At 39.6% G+C, this 16348-nt stretch overlaps 1 protein-coding gene across 1 annotated transcript; it reads right to left on the bottom strand.

Annotated features, from left to right (window-relative positions):
- Nucleotides 1-11084: 11084 nt before the first annotated feature.
- Nucleotides 11085-11524, bottom strand: LOC110570099 (thioredoxin-like). Its single transcript, XM_044919052.1, is given in 2 exon segments — nucleotides 11085-11185; nucleotides 11188-11524. Coding segments are annotated over 2 exon segments (438 nt in total).
- Nucleotides 11525-16348: the final 4824 nt, after the last annotated feature.

The raw sequence follows: 16348 nt of genomic DNA, 5'->3' as shown, positions 1-16348 counted from the left end.
CAGTCAATTAAGTGTCTGACACTGGGTTTCCACTCAGGTTGTGATCTCAGGGTCATGAGATTGAGTCCCACATCAGGCTTTGCACTCAGTGCGGAGTCTGCTTCAGACTCTTTCTCCCTCTGTCCTCCCCCTGCCCGCCCCCCGCCACGCTGCCCAGACTCTCTCATTTTGTCTCTCTAAAATAAATAAATAAATATTTAAAATAAAATAAAATCTTTAAAAATGAAAGAGAAAAATCACTGTGATTCTTTAGCCTGATGTGAAAGGCTGGTTGGTGTTTTTCTTGCATTGTATCTTTTCTTAATGTTTCTTTATTAAATGAGAGGGCATTACTTCTTGATTCTGCTTTTCATAAGGTTATGGGGTTTTAAATAACTTTTTTTAGTAACATACCTCTATTTGGATTGTGGAATCACTGATGTCTCTGCTCAGTTTTTTAATTCTTATTTTTGTTTTTAGACTATCTTCCTAAAAGTCTCCCTTTTATGTGCATAGCTTAGTGGTAAGCCAATGATTTGGTGAGAGCTTGGGGTCAAATACCTCATTCCCACAAAGCTTCCACCTTGGTCAATTGGTTTTTGTGTTGCTTGCAAAACGTATGTAAAGTGACAGCCAATTCTCAAGTCTCCCTCAGCTTTCCATTTTCACCAGCCTCCCTCAGGTCTCCTCCAAGCATGTACAGTTTTCTAGTCAGCCAAGAATACATGGAGAGATTATCTCAGGCTTTCTATGGATCTCTCATTTCCAGGATCTCCCCATTAAATTTCTGGCTGGTCCACCATTCACCCCATCCAGGCTTGCAGAGCTACACCTTTTTTTATTTGTCCCCAACCATGTCCATCCTTCTAAACAACAAAGCCAAATATTTTCACCCCCCCACACACACACACACAAATTGAGTTCATCCCCTCCTGGCAGCAAAGCTATTAGGTTCCATGATCATCCCCATGCTGATAAAACTATCATTCTTGATAACCAAGTTGGGTTGGGGGGAGAAGGGAGGGATGGGTGCAATCCAAATGCAAATGGCCGTACTCCTACTGTTTTTTCCTAAAGTTTCAGTAGCTTTTCAAGACTAAAGGCTTCTCGATTTGTTATCTGCTTTTGGTTGATTTCCAGTGCCTAAGCCCCTCATGGCTCCGTAACAAGGAAATACCTTCCCTCAAAGAGATTTGGGGGGAAAATTCTGTCTGAAAACACAAGAACAGACACACACAAAAAAGATAACCACCTAGAAATGTTTTTTTTAAATCTATAATAAAATACTTGAATAGGGGGGAGGAGCAAGATGGCAGAGGAGTAGGAGACCTAAATTTCGCCTGGTCCCAGGAATTCAGCTGGATAGAGATCAAAACATTCTAAACACCTACGAACTCAACAGGAGATCGAAGAAAAGAATAGCAGCAACTCTCTGAACAGAAAAGCGACCACTTTCTGGAAGGTAGGACGTGCGGAGAAGTGAATCCGAGGCGATATTCGGGAGGATAGACGGCGGGGTAGGGGCCTCCGTCGGCCGCTTCTGGCAAGTGATAGAGCCGCGGAGCACAAAATCGGAACTTTTATAAGTCGGCTCCGCTGAGGAACATCGCTCCAGGAGCTAAGCGGGGGGTGGAACCCTCATGGGACAGTGTGGTCTCAGGACCCTCAGATCACAGAAAGACCAGGGGTGCCTGAGCGCAGCAGAGCTCCCAGGTATTGGAGCAGGGAAGCCGGCTGCAGAGACGGAGCCCAGGCGCGGGCTCTCAGCTCGGGGTTGCCATAAACCGGGATCCGCGGCACAGTCGGGCCACTGCTCCCCCAGCAGGGACCCAACAAGCGGCAGATCCGGGGAGACTCACCTTCCTCCCCCAGGAGGAGCCGTGCAGGAGCGCACTGCAGGGATCTGCTGGGTTTGGAGATTCCACCCGGGTCGTGTGCCAGAGATAGAAACGCGCGGTCATAGGCCGGGTGAGCACTGAGGGCGGCCAGAGACCGGGGAGACGGGAGTGAATGACTGCTTTTCTCTGGGGGCTCACAGAGGAGCAGGGCCCTGAGTTCTCGGGTCCTCTGAGGCGGAGATTGGGAGGCTGCCATTTTCACTCTCGGCCTCCAAAGCTGTACGGAAAGCTTGCAGGGAACAAAAGCTCCGGAAAGCAAACCGGAGCAGATTACTTAGCCCGGACCGGCAAGGGTGGGACAATTCTGCCTCCGGCAAAGACATTTGGGAACCACGGCAACAGGCCCCTCCCCCAGAAGATCAGCGAGAACAGCCAGCCAAGACCAAGTTTACCGATCAATGAGAACGGCAGAACTCCAGCATTAGGGGAATACAGCACATAGAATTCATGGCTTTTTCCCCCTGATTCTTTAGACTTTCAAAGTTAATTTTTTTAATTTTCTTTTTTTTTCTTTTCCTATTTTTTAAATTTTTCTTTTTCCTTTTTTCAACCAACTTCTTATCAATCCTTGTTTAAAAATCTTTTTTATTTTTCACTTTTAGAGTCATATTCTATCCCTTCATTGTAGTTAACCTTATTTTTGGTGTATATATATATATATATATATATATGTTGTTCTCTCTTTAAAATTTTGGGATATGGGTGCCTGGGTGGCTCAGACATTAAGCATCTGCCTTCGGCTCAGGTCATGATCCCAGGATTCTGGGATCGAGCCCCACATCAGGCTCCCTGCTCAGAGGGGAGCCTGGTTCTCCCTCTCCCACTCCCCCTGCTTGTGTTCCCTCTCTCGCTTTGTCTCTCTCTGTCAAATAAATAAATAAAATATTTAAAAAATAATAAAAATTAAAAAATAAAATAAAATTTTGGGATACAGTTCCTTCTACCAGACCAAAGTATATCCTAAATCTCTAGTGTATGGCTTTGTTCTAGGCTCCTGCCTGATCACATTCTTTCCCTTTTTTTTTTTAATTACTCTTCATTCTTTTTTCAACCAACTTCTTATTATTTTTTATAAAATCTTTTATAATTTTCATCTTTACAGTCATATTCCATCCCTTCATTGTATTTCCCTTATTTTGTACATATATAAGTTTTTCTTTCTTTAAAATTTTGGGAGGCAGTTTCTTCTAATAGACCAAAATACACCCAAAATCTAGTGTGTGGCACTGATCTATTCACCATCCTGATCATATTTGATCATATTTTTTTTCTTTTTCTTTTTCTTTTTTTTCTTTTCCTTTTGTTTTTTTTTTTTTTTTTTTTTTTTTTTTCTTTCCTCTCCTTTTGCCCTGGTTTCAGGCCTCTTCTTATTTGTTTAGTGTATATTTTTCTGGGGTCATTGTTACCCTGTTAGCATTTTGTTCTCTCATTCATCTTTTCTCCTCTGGACAAAATGAAAAAACAGAAAAACTCACCTCAAAAAAAAAAGAACAAGAGGCAGCACTGACTGCCAGGGACTTATCAATATGGACATTAGTAAGATGTCAGAACTAGAGTTCAGAATGACGATTATAAAGATACTAGCTGGGCTTGAAAAAAGTGTGGAAGAAACTAGAGAAATCCTTTCTGGAGAAATAAAAGAATTAAAATCTAACCAAGTTGAAATCAAAAAGGCTATTAATGAGGTGCAATCAAAAATGGAGGCTCTAACTGCTAGGATAAATAAGGCAGAAGAGAGAATTAGTGATAAAGAAGACCAAATGATGAAGAATAAAGAAGCTGAGAAAAAGAGAGATAAACAACTACTGGGTGATGAGGGCAGAATTCGAGAGATAAGTGATACAATAAGATGAAACAATATTAGAATAACTGGGATCCCAGAAGAAGAAGAAAGAGAGAGAGGGGCGAAGGTATATTGGAGCAAATTATAGCAGAGAACTTCCTTAATTTGGGGAAGGAAACAGACATCAAAACCCAGGAGGGGGCGCCTGGGTGGCTCAGTTGGTTAAGCGACTGCCTTCAGCTCAGGTCATGATCCCAGGGTTCTGGGATCGAGTCCCGCATCGGGCTCCCTGCTCTGCGGGGAGCCTGCTTCTCCTTCTCCCACTCCCCCTGCTTGTGTTCCCTCTCTCACTGTGTCTCTCTCTGTCAAATAAATAAATAAAATCTTTAAAAAAAAAAAAAACCCAGGAGGCACAGAGAAACCCCCTCAAAATCAATAAAAATAGGTCAACACCCCAACATCTAATAGTAAAACTTATGAGTCTCAGAGACAAAGAGAAAATCCTGAAAGCAGCTTGGGACAAGAGGTCTGTAACCTACAATGGTAAAAACATTAGATTGGCAACAGACCTATCCACAGAGACCTGGCAGGCCAGAAAGGACTGGCACAATATATTCAGAGCACTAAGGAGGGGTCCTCTAAGCAAAGAGAGAGCCTAAAAGTAACATAGACCAGAAAGGAACAGAGACAATATACAGTAACAGTCACCTTACAGGCAATACAGTGGCACTAAATTCATATCTTTCAATAGTTACTCTGAATGTAAATGGGCTAAATGCCCCAATCAAAAGACACAGGGTATCAGATTGGATAAAAAAACAAGAACCATCTATATGCTGTCTGCAAGAGACTCACTTTAGACCCAAAGACACCTCCAGATTGAAAGTGAGGGGGTGGAAAACCATTTACCACACTAATGGACATCAAAAGAAAGCTGGGGTGGCAATCCTTATATGAGACAAATTAGATTTTAAACCAAAGACTATAATAAGAGAGCGGCCTGGGTGGCTCAGGTGGTTAAGCGACTGCCTTCGGCTCAGGTCATGATCCTGGAGTCCCGGGATCGAGTCCCACATTGGGCTCCCTGCTCAGCAGGGGGTCTGCTTCTCCCTCTGCCCTCTTCCCTCTCGTGCTCTCTGTCTCTCATTCTCTCTCTCTCAAATAAATAAATAAAATCTTTAAATAAAAAAAAAAGACTATAATAAGAGATGAGGAAGGACACTATGTCATACTTAAAGGGTCTATCCAACAAGAAGATCTAACAATTGTAAATATCTATGCCCCTAACATGTGAGCAGCCAACTATATAAGCCAATTAATAACAAAATCAAAGAAACACATTGACAACAATACAATAATAGTAGGGGACTTTAACACCCCCCTCACTGAAATGGACAGATCATTTAAGCAAAAGATCAACAAGGAAATAAAGACTTTAAATGACACACTGGACCAAATGGACTTCACAGATATCTTCAGAACATTTCATCCCAAAGCAACAGAATACACATTCTTCTCTAGTGCCCACGGAACATTCTCCAGAATAGATCACATCTTAGGTCACAAATCAGGTCTCAACTGGTACCAAAAGATTGGGATCATTCCCTGCCTATTTTCAGACCACAATGCTTTGAAATTCGAACTCAATCACAAGAGGAAAGTCGGAAAGAACTCAAATATATGGAGGTTAAAGAGCATCCTACTAAAGAATGAATGGGTCAACCAGGAAATTAAAAAAGAATTTAAAAAATTCATGGAAACAAATGAAAATGAAAACACAGCTGTTCAAAATCCTTGGGATGCAACAAAGGCAGTCCTAAGAGGAAACTATATAGCAATACAAGCCTTTCTTAAGAAACAAGAAAGGTCTCAAATACACAACCTAACACTACACCTAAAGGAGCTGGAGAAAGAACAGCAAATAAAGCCTAAACCCAGCAGGAGAAGAGAAATAATAAAGATCAGAGCAGAAATCAATAGAAACCAAAAGAACAGTAGAACAGATCAATGAAACTAGGAGCTGGTTCTTTGAAAGAATTAATAAGATTGATAAACCCCTGGCCAGACTTATCAAAAAGAAAAGAGAAATAACCCAAATAAATAAAATCATGAATGAAAGAGGAGAGATCACAACCAACACCAAAGAAATACAATTAGAAGGACATATTATGAGCAACTATATGCCAGCAAATTAGATAATCTGGAAGAAATGGATACATTCCTAGAGATGTATAAACTACCAAAACTGAACCAGGAAGAAATAGAAAACCTGAACAGACCTATAACCACTAAGGAAATTGAAGCAGTCATCAAAAATCTCCCAACAAACAAGAGCCCAGGGCCAGATGGCTTCCCAGGGGAATTCTACCAAACATTTAAAGAAGAATTAATACCTATTCTTCTGAAACTGTTCCAAAAAATAGAAATGGAAGGAAAACTTCCCAACTCATTTTATGAAGCCAGCATTACCTTGATCCCAAAATCAGACAAAGACCCCATCAAAAAGGAGAATTACAGACCAATATCCCTGATGAACATGGATGCAAAAATTCTCACCAAAAGACTAGCCAATAGGATCCAACAGTACATTAAAAGGATTATTCACCACGACCAGGTGGGATTTATTCCTGGGCTGCAAGGTTGGTTCAACATCTGCAAATCAATCAATGTGATACAATACATTAATAAAAGAAAGAACAAGAATCATATGATCCTCTCAATAGATGCAGAAAAAACATTTGACAAAGTACAGCATCCTTTCTTGATTAAAACTCTTCAGAATGTAAGGATAGAGGGTACAAACCTCAATATCATAAAAGCCATCTATGAAAAACCCACAACAAATATCATTCTCAATGGGAAAAAACTGAGAGCTTCCCCCTAAGGTCAGGAACATGGCAAGGATGTCCACTATCACCACTGCTATTCAACATAGTATTAGAAGTCCTAGCCACAGCAATCAGACAACAAAAAGAAATAAAAGGCATCCAAACTGGCAAAGAAGAAGTCAAACTCTCACTCTTTCCAGATGATATGATACTTTATGTGGAAAACCCCAAAGACTCCACCCCAAAACTGCTAGAACTCATACAGGAATTCAGTAAAGTGGCAGGATATAAAATCAATGCACAGAAGTCAGTGGCATTCCTATACACCAACAACAAGACAGAAGAAAGAGGAATTAAGGAGTCGATCCCATTTACAATTGCACCCAAAACCATAAGATACCTAGGAATAAATCTAACCAAAGAGGCAAAGGATCTGTACTCAGAAAACTATAAAATCCTCATGCAAGAAATTGAGGAAGACACAAAGAAATGGAAAAACATTCCATGCTCATGGATTGGAAGAACAAATATTGTGAAGATGTCAATGCTACCTAGAGCAATCTACACATTTAATGCAATCCCCATCAAAATACCATCCACTTTTTTCAAAGAAATGGAACAAATAATCCTAAAATTTGTATGGAACCAGAAAAGACCCCAAATAGCCAGAAGAATGTTGAAAAAGAAAAGCAAAGCAGGTGGCATCACAATTCTGGACTTCAAGCTCTATTACAAAGCTGTAATCATCAAGACAGTATGGTACTGGCAGAAAAACAGACACATAGATCAATGGAACAAAATAGAAAGCCCAGAAATGGACCCTCAACTCTATGGTCAACTAATCTTCGACAAAGCAGGAAAGAATGTCCAATGGAAAAAAGACAGTCTCTTCAACAAATGGTGTTGGCAAAATTGGACAGCCACGTGCAGAAGAATGAAACTGGACCATTTCCTTACACCACACGCAAAAACAGACTCAAAATGGTTGAAAGACCTAAATGTGAGACAGGAGTCCATCAAAATCCTAAAGGAGAACACAGGCAGCAACCTCTTTGACCTCAGCCGCAGCAACTTCTTCCTAGAAACATCACCAAAGGCAGGGGAAGCAAGGGCAAAAATGAACTATTGGGACTTCATCAAGATAAAAAGCTTTTGCACAGCAAAGGAAACAGTCAACAAAACCAAAAGACAACTGACAGAATGGGAGAAGATATTTGCAAATGACATATCAGATAAAGGGCTAGTATCCAAAATCTATAAAGAACTTATCAAACTCAACACCCAAAGAACAAAGAATCCAATCAAGAAATGGGCAGAAGACATGAACAGACATTTTTCCAAAAAAGACATCCAAATGGCCAACAGACACATGAAAATGTGCTCAACATCTCTCGGTATCTGGGAAATCCAAATCAAAACCTCAATGAGATACCACCTCACACCAGTCAGAATGGCTAAAATTAACAAGTCAGGAAATGACAGATGTTGGCAGGGATACAGAGAAAGGGGAACCCTCCTACACTGTTGGTGGGAATGCAAGCTGGTGTAGCCACTCTGGAAAACAGTATGGAGGTTCCTCAAAAAGTTGAAAAATAGAGCTACCCTATGACCCAGCAATTGCACTACTGGGTATTTACCCCAAAGATACAAATGTAGTGATCATGCACCCCGATGTTTATAGCAGCAATGTCCACAATAGCCAAACTGTGGAAAGAGCCAAGATGTCCATCAACAGATGAATGGATAAAGAAGATGTGGTGTGTATACACACACACACACACACACACACACACAATGTAATATTATGCAGCCATCAAAAGGAATGAAATCTTGCCATTTGCAACAACGTGGATAGAACTAGAGGGTATTATGCTAAGCGAAATAAGTCAATCAGAGAAAGACATGTATCATATGATCTCACTGATATGAGGAATTCTTAATCTCAGGAAACAAACTGAGGGTTGCTGGAGTGGTGGGGTGTGGGAGGGATTGGGTGGCTGGGTGATAGACATTGGGGAAGGTATGTGCTATGGTGAGCGCTGTGAATTGTGTAAGACTGATGAATCACAGACCTGTAACTCTGAAACAATTAATACATTATATGTTTTAAAAAAAAAAGGATAGTAGGAAGGGAAAAATGAAGGGGGGGGAAATCAGAGGGGGAAACGAACCATGAGAGACTATGGACTCTGAAAAACAAACTGAGGGTTCTAGAGGGGAGGGGGTGGGAGGATGGGTTAGCCTGGTGATGGGTATTAAAGAGAGCACGTATTGAAAAAATAAAATAGGGCGCCTGGGTGGCTCAGTTGGTTAAGCGACTGCCTTCGGCTCAGGTCATGATCCTGGAGTCCCAGGATCGAGTCCCGCATCGGGCTCCCTGCTCTGCAGGGAGTCTGCTTCTCCCTCTGACCCTCCCCCCTCTCCTGCTCTCTCTCTCTCATTCTCTCTCTCAAATAAATAAATAAATAAATAAATAAATAAATAAATAAATAAATAAAAATCTTTAAAAGAAAAAATAAAATAAAATAAAATCTGGAGTTTCCCCCCCCCCCAAAAAAGAGTAAAGATAGTTTTTACTGGTAAAAAAATAAAGTAAAATACTTCAATAAAAGGGAATCTAAACTTTAATGATGGGGTCATTAGAAATGAATAAGATCATGACAATACATACAAACACTAGTGAAATTGTTTCAAAGTAGTACTCAAAAAAACGATTTTTAGCCTTAAGTTTATTTAAAAGAGAAAGGAAGGAAAGGAGGGAGGGAGGGAGGGAAGGAGGGAGGGAGGGAAGGAGGGAAGAAGGCTGGTTAAAATTCAACTTAAAGAATCAGGAAAAGAACAATAAAATAAACCAAAATAAAGGAGAAGGAAGCATAAAGCTAAAAAAAGAACGTAATGTAATATGGAAGAAAAAGTGATTCTTAGAAAGTAGATCCAAGAACTAGTTCTTTGGAAAAGACCAATGAAATACACAGGCCTCAAGCAAGTCTAATGAAAGAAAACCACAAGAATTTAAATTTCATGTGAGCCTTGTTGGCCCCTGCATTCTCAGCACCAGAAGATTTCCTAGTACATATGGGTACTCTGTAGGTATTTGTTAAATAAAAAACATTAAAAATTTTTAAAGGCTACAGAAATAAATACAGAAGAAAATTTTTTAAATATTATATGGCAATACTACAAATCTTATAAAGCATTACACTCCTCAAAGACACAAAAGCAGACTTAAACTGATGGAAATATGCTAAATGCTATATTAGTCAGTCATGATGTCCAAACTGCTGTATAACAAATAATCTTGGTGCCTTAAAAATAGTAATCACATGTTTCTCACTACAGCAAATATGCGGGACTATCTTGGGCTCCAGACTCTGGGATTCAGGTTCTAAGTTCCAGGCTGCAGGATAAATACTAGGTTCAGTTCTATTCAGTGTGTCTTCTGTCTTCACCTTGAACCAGAGATTATTCACTGCATGCTCTTCTCATGACAGATCACAGATACAAAAGAAGCCAATCCATTTAAGGCACATTTAAAGCTTTTATATGCATTCATCCCTTAACGTTCCATTGTCTATAGGAAAACACTGGAGCAATATCTTAGTTCAGTTCCAGGTGCTATAACAATATCAAACTGGGTGGCCTACCACAATAAACATTTATTTCTCATAGTTCTAGAGGCTAGAAGGCCAAAATCAGGGTGCCAGCATGGCCTGGTAAGTATCCTCTTTCCAGCTTATGGCTGGAAATATGGCTGCCTTCTTGCTGTAGCCTCACGTGGTGGGGAGAGAGATTATCTCTCGTGTGCTTCTTGTTATAAAAGCACTAATCTCACTCATAAAGGCTCACGCTTCATGACCTAATCACCTTCCATAGGCCTCATCTCCAAATATCATCATGTTGGAGATCACAGCTTCAACATACACATTTTAGGGGGGACATAAATATTCAGCCCATAGCAGGCAGGAAAATAGACCACATTTACTCTAGTGTACTACATGGTTATATGCCAGAAGCAAGTGGTGATGGATTAAGAATAGCAATCCAACCTACCACAAAGCCCAACTTTATATATAATAAAAGATACACAAAATAAGACTACAGTCATGTAATAAGTTTTAGCTATCCAATTGAGAAAAACCCTAAATATATTTTCTTGGTGAAGCTGTAGGGAAACAGGCATTCTCATACATTGGTAGCTAGAATGTAAAATGGTACAATCCTTCTGGAAAGGAATTTGACAATCTAGAAAAATTGTATATGCATATATCCTTTGACCCAGCAATTCCACATTTAGAAATCTATCCAAAAGACACACTGGCATGATTGTCAGTTTTATGTGTCAACTTGGCTAGACAATAGTCCCCAGTTGTTCACGCAAACACTAATCTAGGTGTTACAGTGAAAGTATTTTGTAGATGTGATTAAAATCCATAATCCACTTACTTTTTTTAAAGGAGAGGATTAATATTTTATTGTCACTTATAATCAGATGGCAGGTGGGTATACAGTCTTCATACTTGATCTTTCCTTTTGTAAATGAAAAAAAATCACAAGTTTTAAACAGCCAATGGCTGGTTATGTTATCAGAAAACATAATTAGATTAACTCATTCATGGTGGCTTCAAGTTTTCCCTTATTAGCTCCAGAAAACTCACCCACCTTTTGTCCCTTTTTTTAAAACTGGAAGTTTGGCATGAATTGACTTCACATTCTGTAGCAACACCCTGACCATCATCCATGTGGACTTCAAGGAACACCATGTTGGAATACTTCTCAGAGAGGCAACGAGAGAAAGGCTTGATCATTTTACAAGGCCCACACCACATGGCTGAGAAGTTAACTACTATAAGTTTATCTTCTGTACTGTTCAACTGTTCAACCTCCTGAAAAGCACACTTGTTCTCCATCTGCTCCACCACTTTGGCAGCTGGGGTCTGACAAGCAACCATGAATGTGGCTTCAAAAGGCGGAATGGAGATGGAAGAGCTCACAGGCAACTTCCTTTTATAGCAACTGGGGGGGGGTGGGGCATGCATGTTGGGGCGCTCCAGCCAGGCCCCGCCTCCTGAACCATAATCAGTTTAAGTTAAGTAAGGAAGTTTATCCTAGATAATTTGAGTGGACCCAATTCTTCCAGTTGGAAGTCCTTGGGAGCAGAGGCTTCCTTGAAGGATAAGAAATTCCACTTGTGGAATTGCTTGTGCCTAATATTTCTAGTCTGTCCTTCCTGCCAGCCTGCCCTGCAGATTTCAGACTTACCTAGCAAACTTCAACAATCTCTCAAGCCAATTCCTTGCAATAAATATCCTACTGATTCTGTTTCTCTGGTGGAATTCTGACTAGTAAAATTGGTAAAAATACCAAATGACATAACACAAGAGTATTCCTTATACCATCATGTATAATTGTAAAACATTGAAAACCACTCAAATGTCCATCTATATGGGGACTGCAATGGAAGACTACTGCTATGGACTGAAAGCTTGTGTCCCTCCAAATTTCATGTTGAAACCCTAATCTCCAATGTGATTGTATTTGGAGATGGGGCTTTTAGGAGTTAAGTAGGTCATGAGGGTAGAACCCTTATGATAAAATTAGAGCCCTTATAGGAAGAGACAGGAAAGAGCTTGCTTCCTCTCTCTGCCATGTGAGGACACAAGGAGAACATTGCCATCAAATACTGGATCTGCCGACAACCTTGATCTTGAACTTCCAGCCTCCAGAACTCTGGAGAAATTAATTTCTGTCATTTACTCACCCAGTCTATGGTATTTTGTTATAGAAACTTGAACTAAGACAACCATGTGTCTGTAATAAGGACTATCTCTATCTTCTGTTACGGTGTGATACCCAAGATATATTGTAAATTAAGAAAAACAAGATGAAGAAAAGTGTAGACAGCACACTGACATTTGTCTAAGAAAAGGAAGATGAGATACATAGTCACGTAGATTCAAAATTGAAGGATAAATTATAAAAATATTTTTTAAGGAAAAGAAAGAAGCTAGTCTTTTCAAAATATACCTTGTTTTAGAAATTTGAGTTTGAAACCATGCAAATGAGTTATGAAAATAGATAAAATGAAAACAACTCAAACTAAAAAAGCAATACCTAAAAATTGATAGTAAATTAAACAAATTAACTTAATTGTGTATTAAGTTAGCGGCAAACAGAGAGAAATTATTTCAAGTGACTTTAAGACAAGAGAGTTAGATTACACATCTCATGTGGGCTATATTCTTTGTGGGACAAAGAGAACTGAAAAAAAATTATAAAGTATGAAGCTGTTTTCAGTAGTAATAGTACCACCAATAATATGGTTTTATACATTCTAGGGTGTGTGTGTGAGTGTGTTGGGATAAAGCAAATGTAGCAATGTTGATGCTGCTGGGAGCCACAATATTTCACATGAGAAAGAAGAGTTGCAGGTGTAACATCAAAGTTAAGTAACACTGTGTGTGTACTTCTACATTTGAATTAGAAATATTAGTGAGAGGTAAGAGTTCATGATAAGTCTTGCTTTGTCCAAGAATGGTTACCAGCAGGGGGAGGGAGTTGACCTCTGCAAAGTTCTGTGACAACTGGCTCCACCCAGCTTCTTAAGGTGATCAATACTGGTCAAGCATGAAGTTTAAACCTCAGTAACTCCACCTGTATTAGCTTCCCTTGCAACTGTAAGAAATTCCCACAAACTTAATGGCTTAAAACAGCATAAATTTATTATTTTACAATTTTGGAAGTTGGAATTCTAAAATGGGTCGGCAGAGCTGTGTTCCTTTTGGAGGCTCTAGTGGAAAATTTGTTTTCTTGCCTTTTCTAGAAAGCTTCTAGAAGCTGCCCATATTCCTTGGCTCAGTCAAAACCAACAATGGCCAGTTGTGTCTTCTTCATACTGCATTACTCTGATATTAACTTTTTTGCTTCCCCCTTCCACATGTATATGACCCTTATGATCACATTGGGCCCACCTGAAGAACCCAGTATAATCTCTCTATTTTAAGATCAACTGATTAGCAAACTAAATTCCATCAACAACTTAAATTCTCACTTGCCATGTAACATAACATATTCATGGGTCCCAGGAATTGGAACAAGAACGTTTTTGAAATAGTCATTACTCTGCCTACCAAACCACTCAGAACATGCCAGGAAAGAGGTTTATGCTTCCCCAACCATGAAGGGAAAAGTGGTGAATTTTGTCACTAGCATGTTATATTGTACAGCTTCATAAGGTTGGGACCCCGGCCCCGACCACAGCAAAATGGCAAGTGCTTCCTTAATCATCATGCTTAAAGCCTTCCAGCCCAAGGATCAAGGTCACTCTCCCAGAAGCTAGCATCTTGACCCATCAGGTTGCTGCGTACTGCCTCAGAGTGGGAATGGCAACAAGAAATTTTCACATCAGCTCCTGCCTTTGTCCCCATGGATTTTCCCCAGTGAACACTAATCCAGCAGGTTTAGGGCTAGTAAGCTCTTTGATCCATGGAAACCAACTGCATCCTACTGTTTAAAGGGATCAATCATGGCCAACCACAATGTTGGACTCTGTTCTGTTAGATAATTTTCATGAGAGCAAATGAAAGCACTTAACACTCAGAAAATTCAAGCAAAATTTTATTATAGAAGATAGTAATGCTGCAATGAAGAAGGGAAGAAGAACAAGGACAGAAAAACCCACAATGCTTCCAGAACTCATATTCACACAACCTAGGGAGACAGGAGGAGCAGTAAAACTGAATGGGCAACCAACTGCAGCAAGAAGGGACACTTGCAGCTTCTCTCACTGAGATGAGACAAAAATGATCTTACCCTTATGGTACTGGGTTTCCTATGCCTCCAAAAGCTTCCTAATTAGTTACACAGGTAGCTATTTCTAGAGCTAAATCTGCCTGTTGAGTAACAGATTTTTAAATTTTAGAATATGCAATACACACAAAAATTAACTCAAAATGGATCACAGACCTAAATGTAAAATGCAAACCTATAAAACTCCTAGAAGATAACATAGGAAAAAACCTGGACGATCTTGAGTATGGCAAATGACTTTTTAGATATGACACCAAAGGCATAATCCATGAAAGAAATCACTGATAAGCTGAACTGTATTAAAATGAAAAACTTCTGCTCTGTAAAAGACAATATCAAGAGAATGGGAAGACAAGTCACAGATTAGGAGAAAATATTTGCAAAAGACATATCTGATGGAGACTGTGATTCACAATATACAAAGAACTATTAAAAATCAACAATAAGAAAATAAACAACCTGATTTAAAAATGGGCCACAGACCTTAACAAACACCTTGCCCAAGAAGATATACAGATGACAAGTAAGCATATGAAAAGATGCTTCACATCATATGTCATAAGGTAAAGGCAAATTAAAACAACAATGCGATACCACTACACACCCATTAGAATGGCCGAAATCCAGAATATTGACAACACCAAATGCTGGTGAGGATGTGCAGCAAAGCATATTCTCACTCATTGCTGGTGGAAATGCAAAATGTACAGCCACTTCGGAAGGCAGTTTGGCAGTTTTTTATAAAACTAAACATACTCTTACCATACAATCCAGAAATCATGCTCCTTGATATTAACCCAAAGGAGTTGAAAATTTATGTCCACACAAAAACCTGCACACAGATGTTTGCAGCAACTTTAGTCATAATTGCCAAAAACTTGGAAACAACCAAGATATCCTTCGGTAGCCAAATGGATATACTGTAGTATATACAGATAATAGAATATTATTCCCCAGTTGAGCTATTAAGCCATTAAAAGACACTGGGGAATCTTAACTGCATATTACTAAGTGAACAAAGCCCATCTAAAAAGGCTATGATTCCAACTATATGACAATTACATGGAAAAGCCAAAACTATGGAGATAATACAATACACCACTCCAGTGGTGTCAGGAGTTGCATTGGTGGGGCAGGGATAAACAGGCAGAACACAGAGGAGTTTTAGGGCCATAAAAATACTCTGAATGATACTATAATGGCAGATACACGTCATTATACAGAACGTATACCCAAGAGTGAACTCTTAAGATAATGTATAGGTTTTGGATGACCAAGATGTATCAGTGTAAGTGTATCAATTATAACAAACGTACCACTCTAGTGGGGAATGTTGATAATGGAGGAGGCCATGCATGTGTAGAGACACGGAGTATATGTGAAATCTCTGTACCTTCCTCTCAATTTTGCTATGACCCTAAATCTGCTCTTTAAAAAATGAAGTCCTAAAACAAAAGGAAAAAAAAAAAAAAAAAGAATATGCAACTTGTCTGGATTCTCTTGTTCATCCTTGGACACTTTCTCAGTAGGTGCACGGTCCCAGGATATTTAACTCCCTGAAAGATATTAGTGTTTGCACACAATTTATTCCTCCCAAGATGCCAAAGTTGTTTAGAGATTAGTAATCTATATACACCTTTTCTCCATATGATATTGGATCTTCTGTTTTCTACACACTGACCCAATGGGGGTAGAACTTCTCGAATTCTTTTATATCATCTCTCGATTAGGATAATTTGTGAATGCTACTTCCTTGGATCCACTTTTTCCCATTTCCTAAGGCCAGCACTGAAATCCTTATTAAATTATATTCAGTTGTTCTTAAAACAGGCATGGAGGGGCACCTGAGTGCCACAGTAGGTTAAGCATCTGACTCTTGGTTTCAACTTAGGTCTTGATCTCAGGGTTGTGAGATCCAGCTCCATGCTCATCATGGAGTCTGCTTGAGATTCTCTCTCCCTCTGGCCCTCCCTCATCCCTCTCTGTCTCTGTCTCTCTCTCTCTCAAATAAATAAATAAATCTTAAAAAAAATCAGGCATGGAGATGCAGAAGA

This window comes from Neomonachus schauinslandi, chromosome 1 (assembly GCF_002201575.2).
Source record: "Neomonachus schauinslandi chromosome 1, ASM220157v2, whole genome shotgun sequence".
NCBI lineage: Eukaryota > Metazoa > Chordata > Mammalia > Carnivora > Phocidae > Neomonachus > Neomonachus schauinslandi.
The sequence above is the reverse complement of the archived record's forward strand: the minus strand, read 5'-3'. Positions and strand labels throughout refer to the sequence as shown.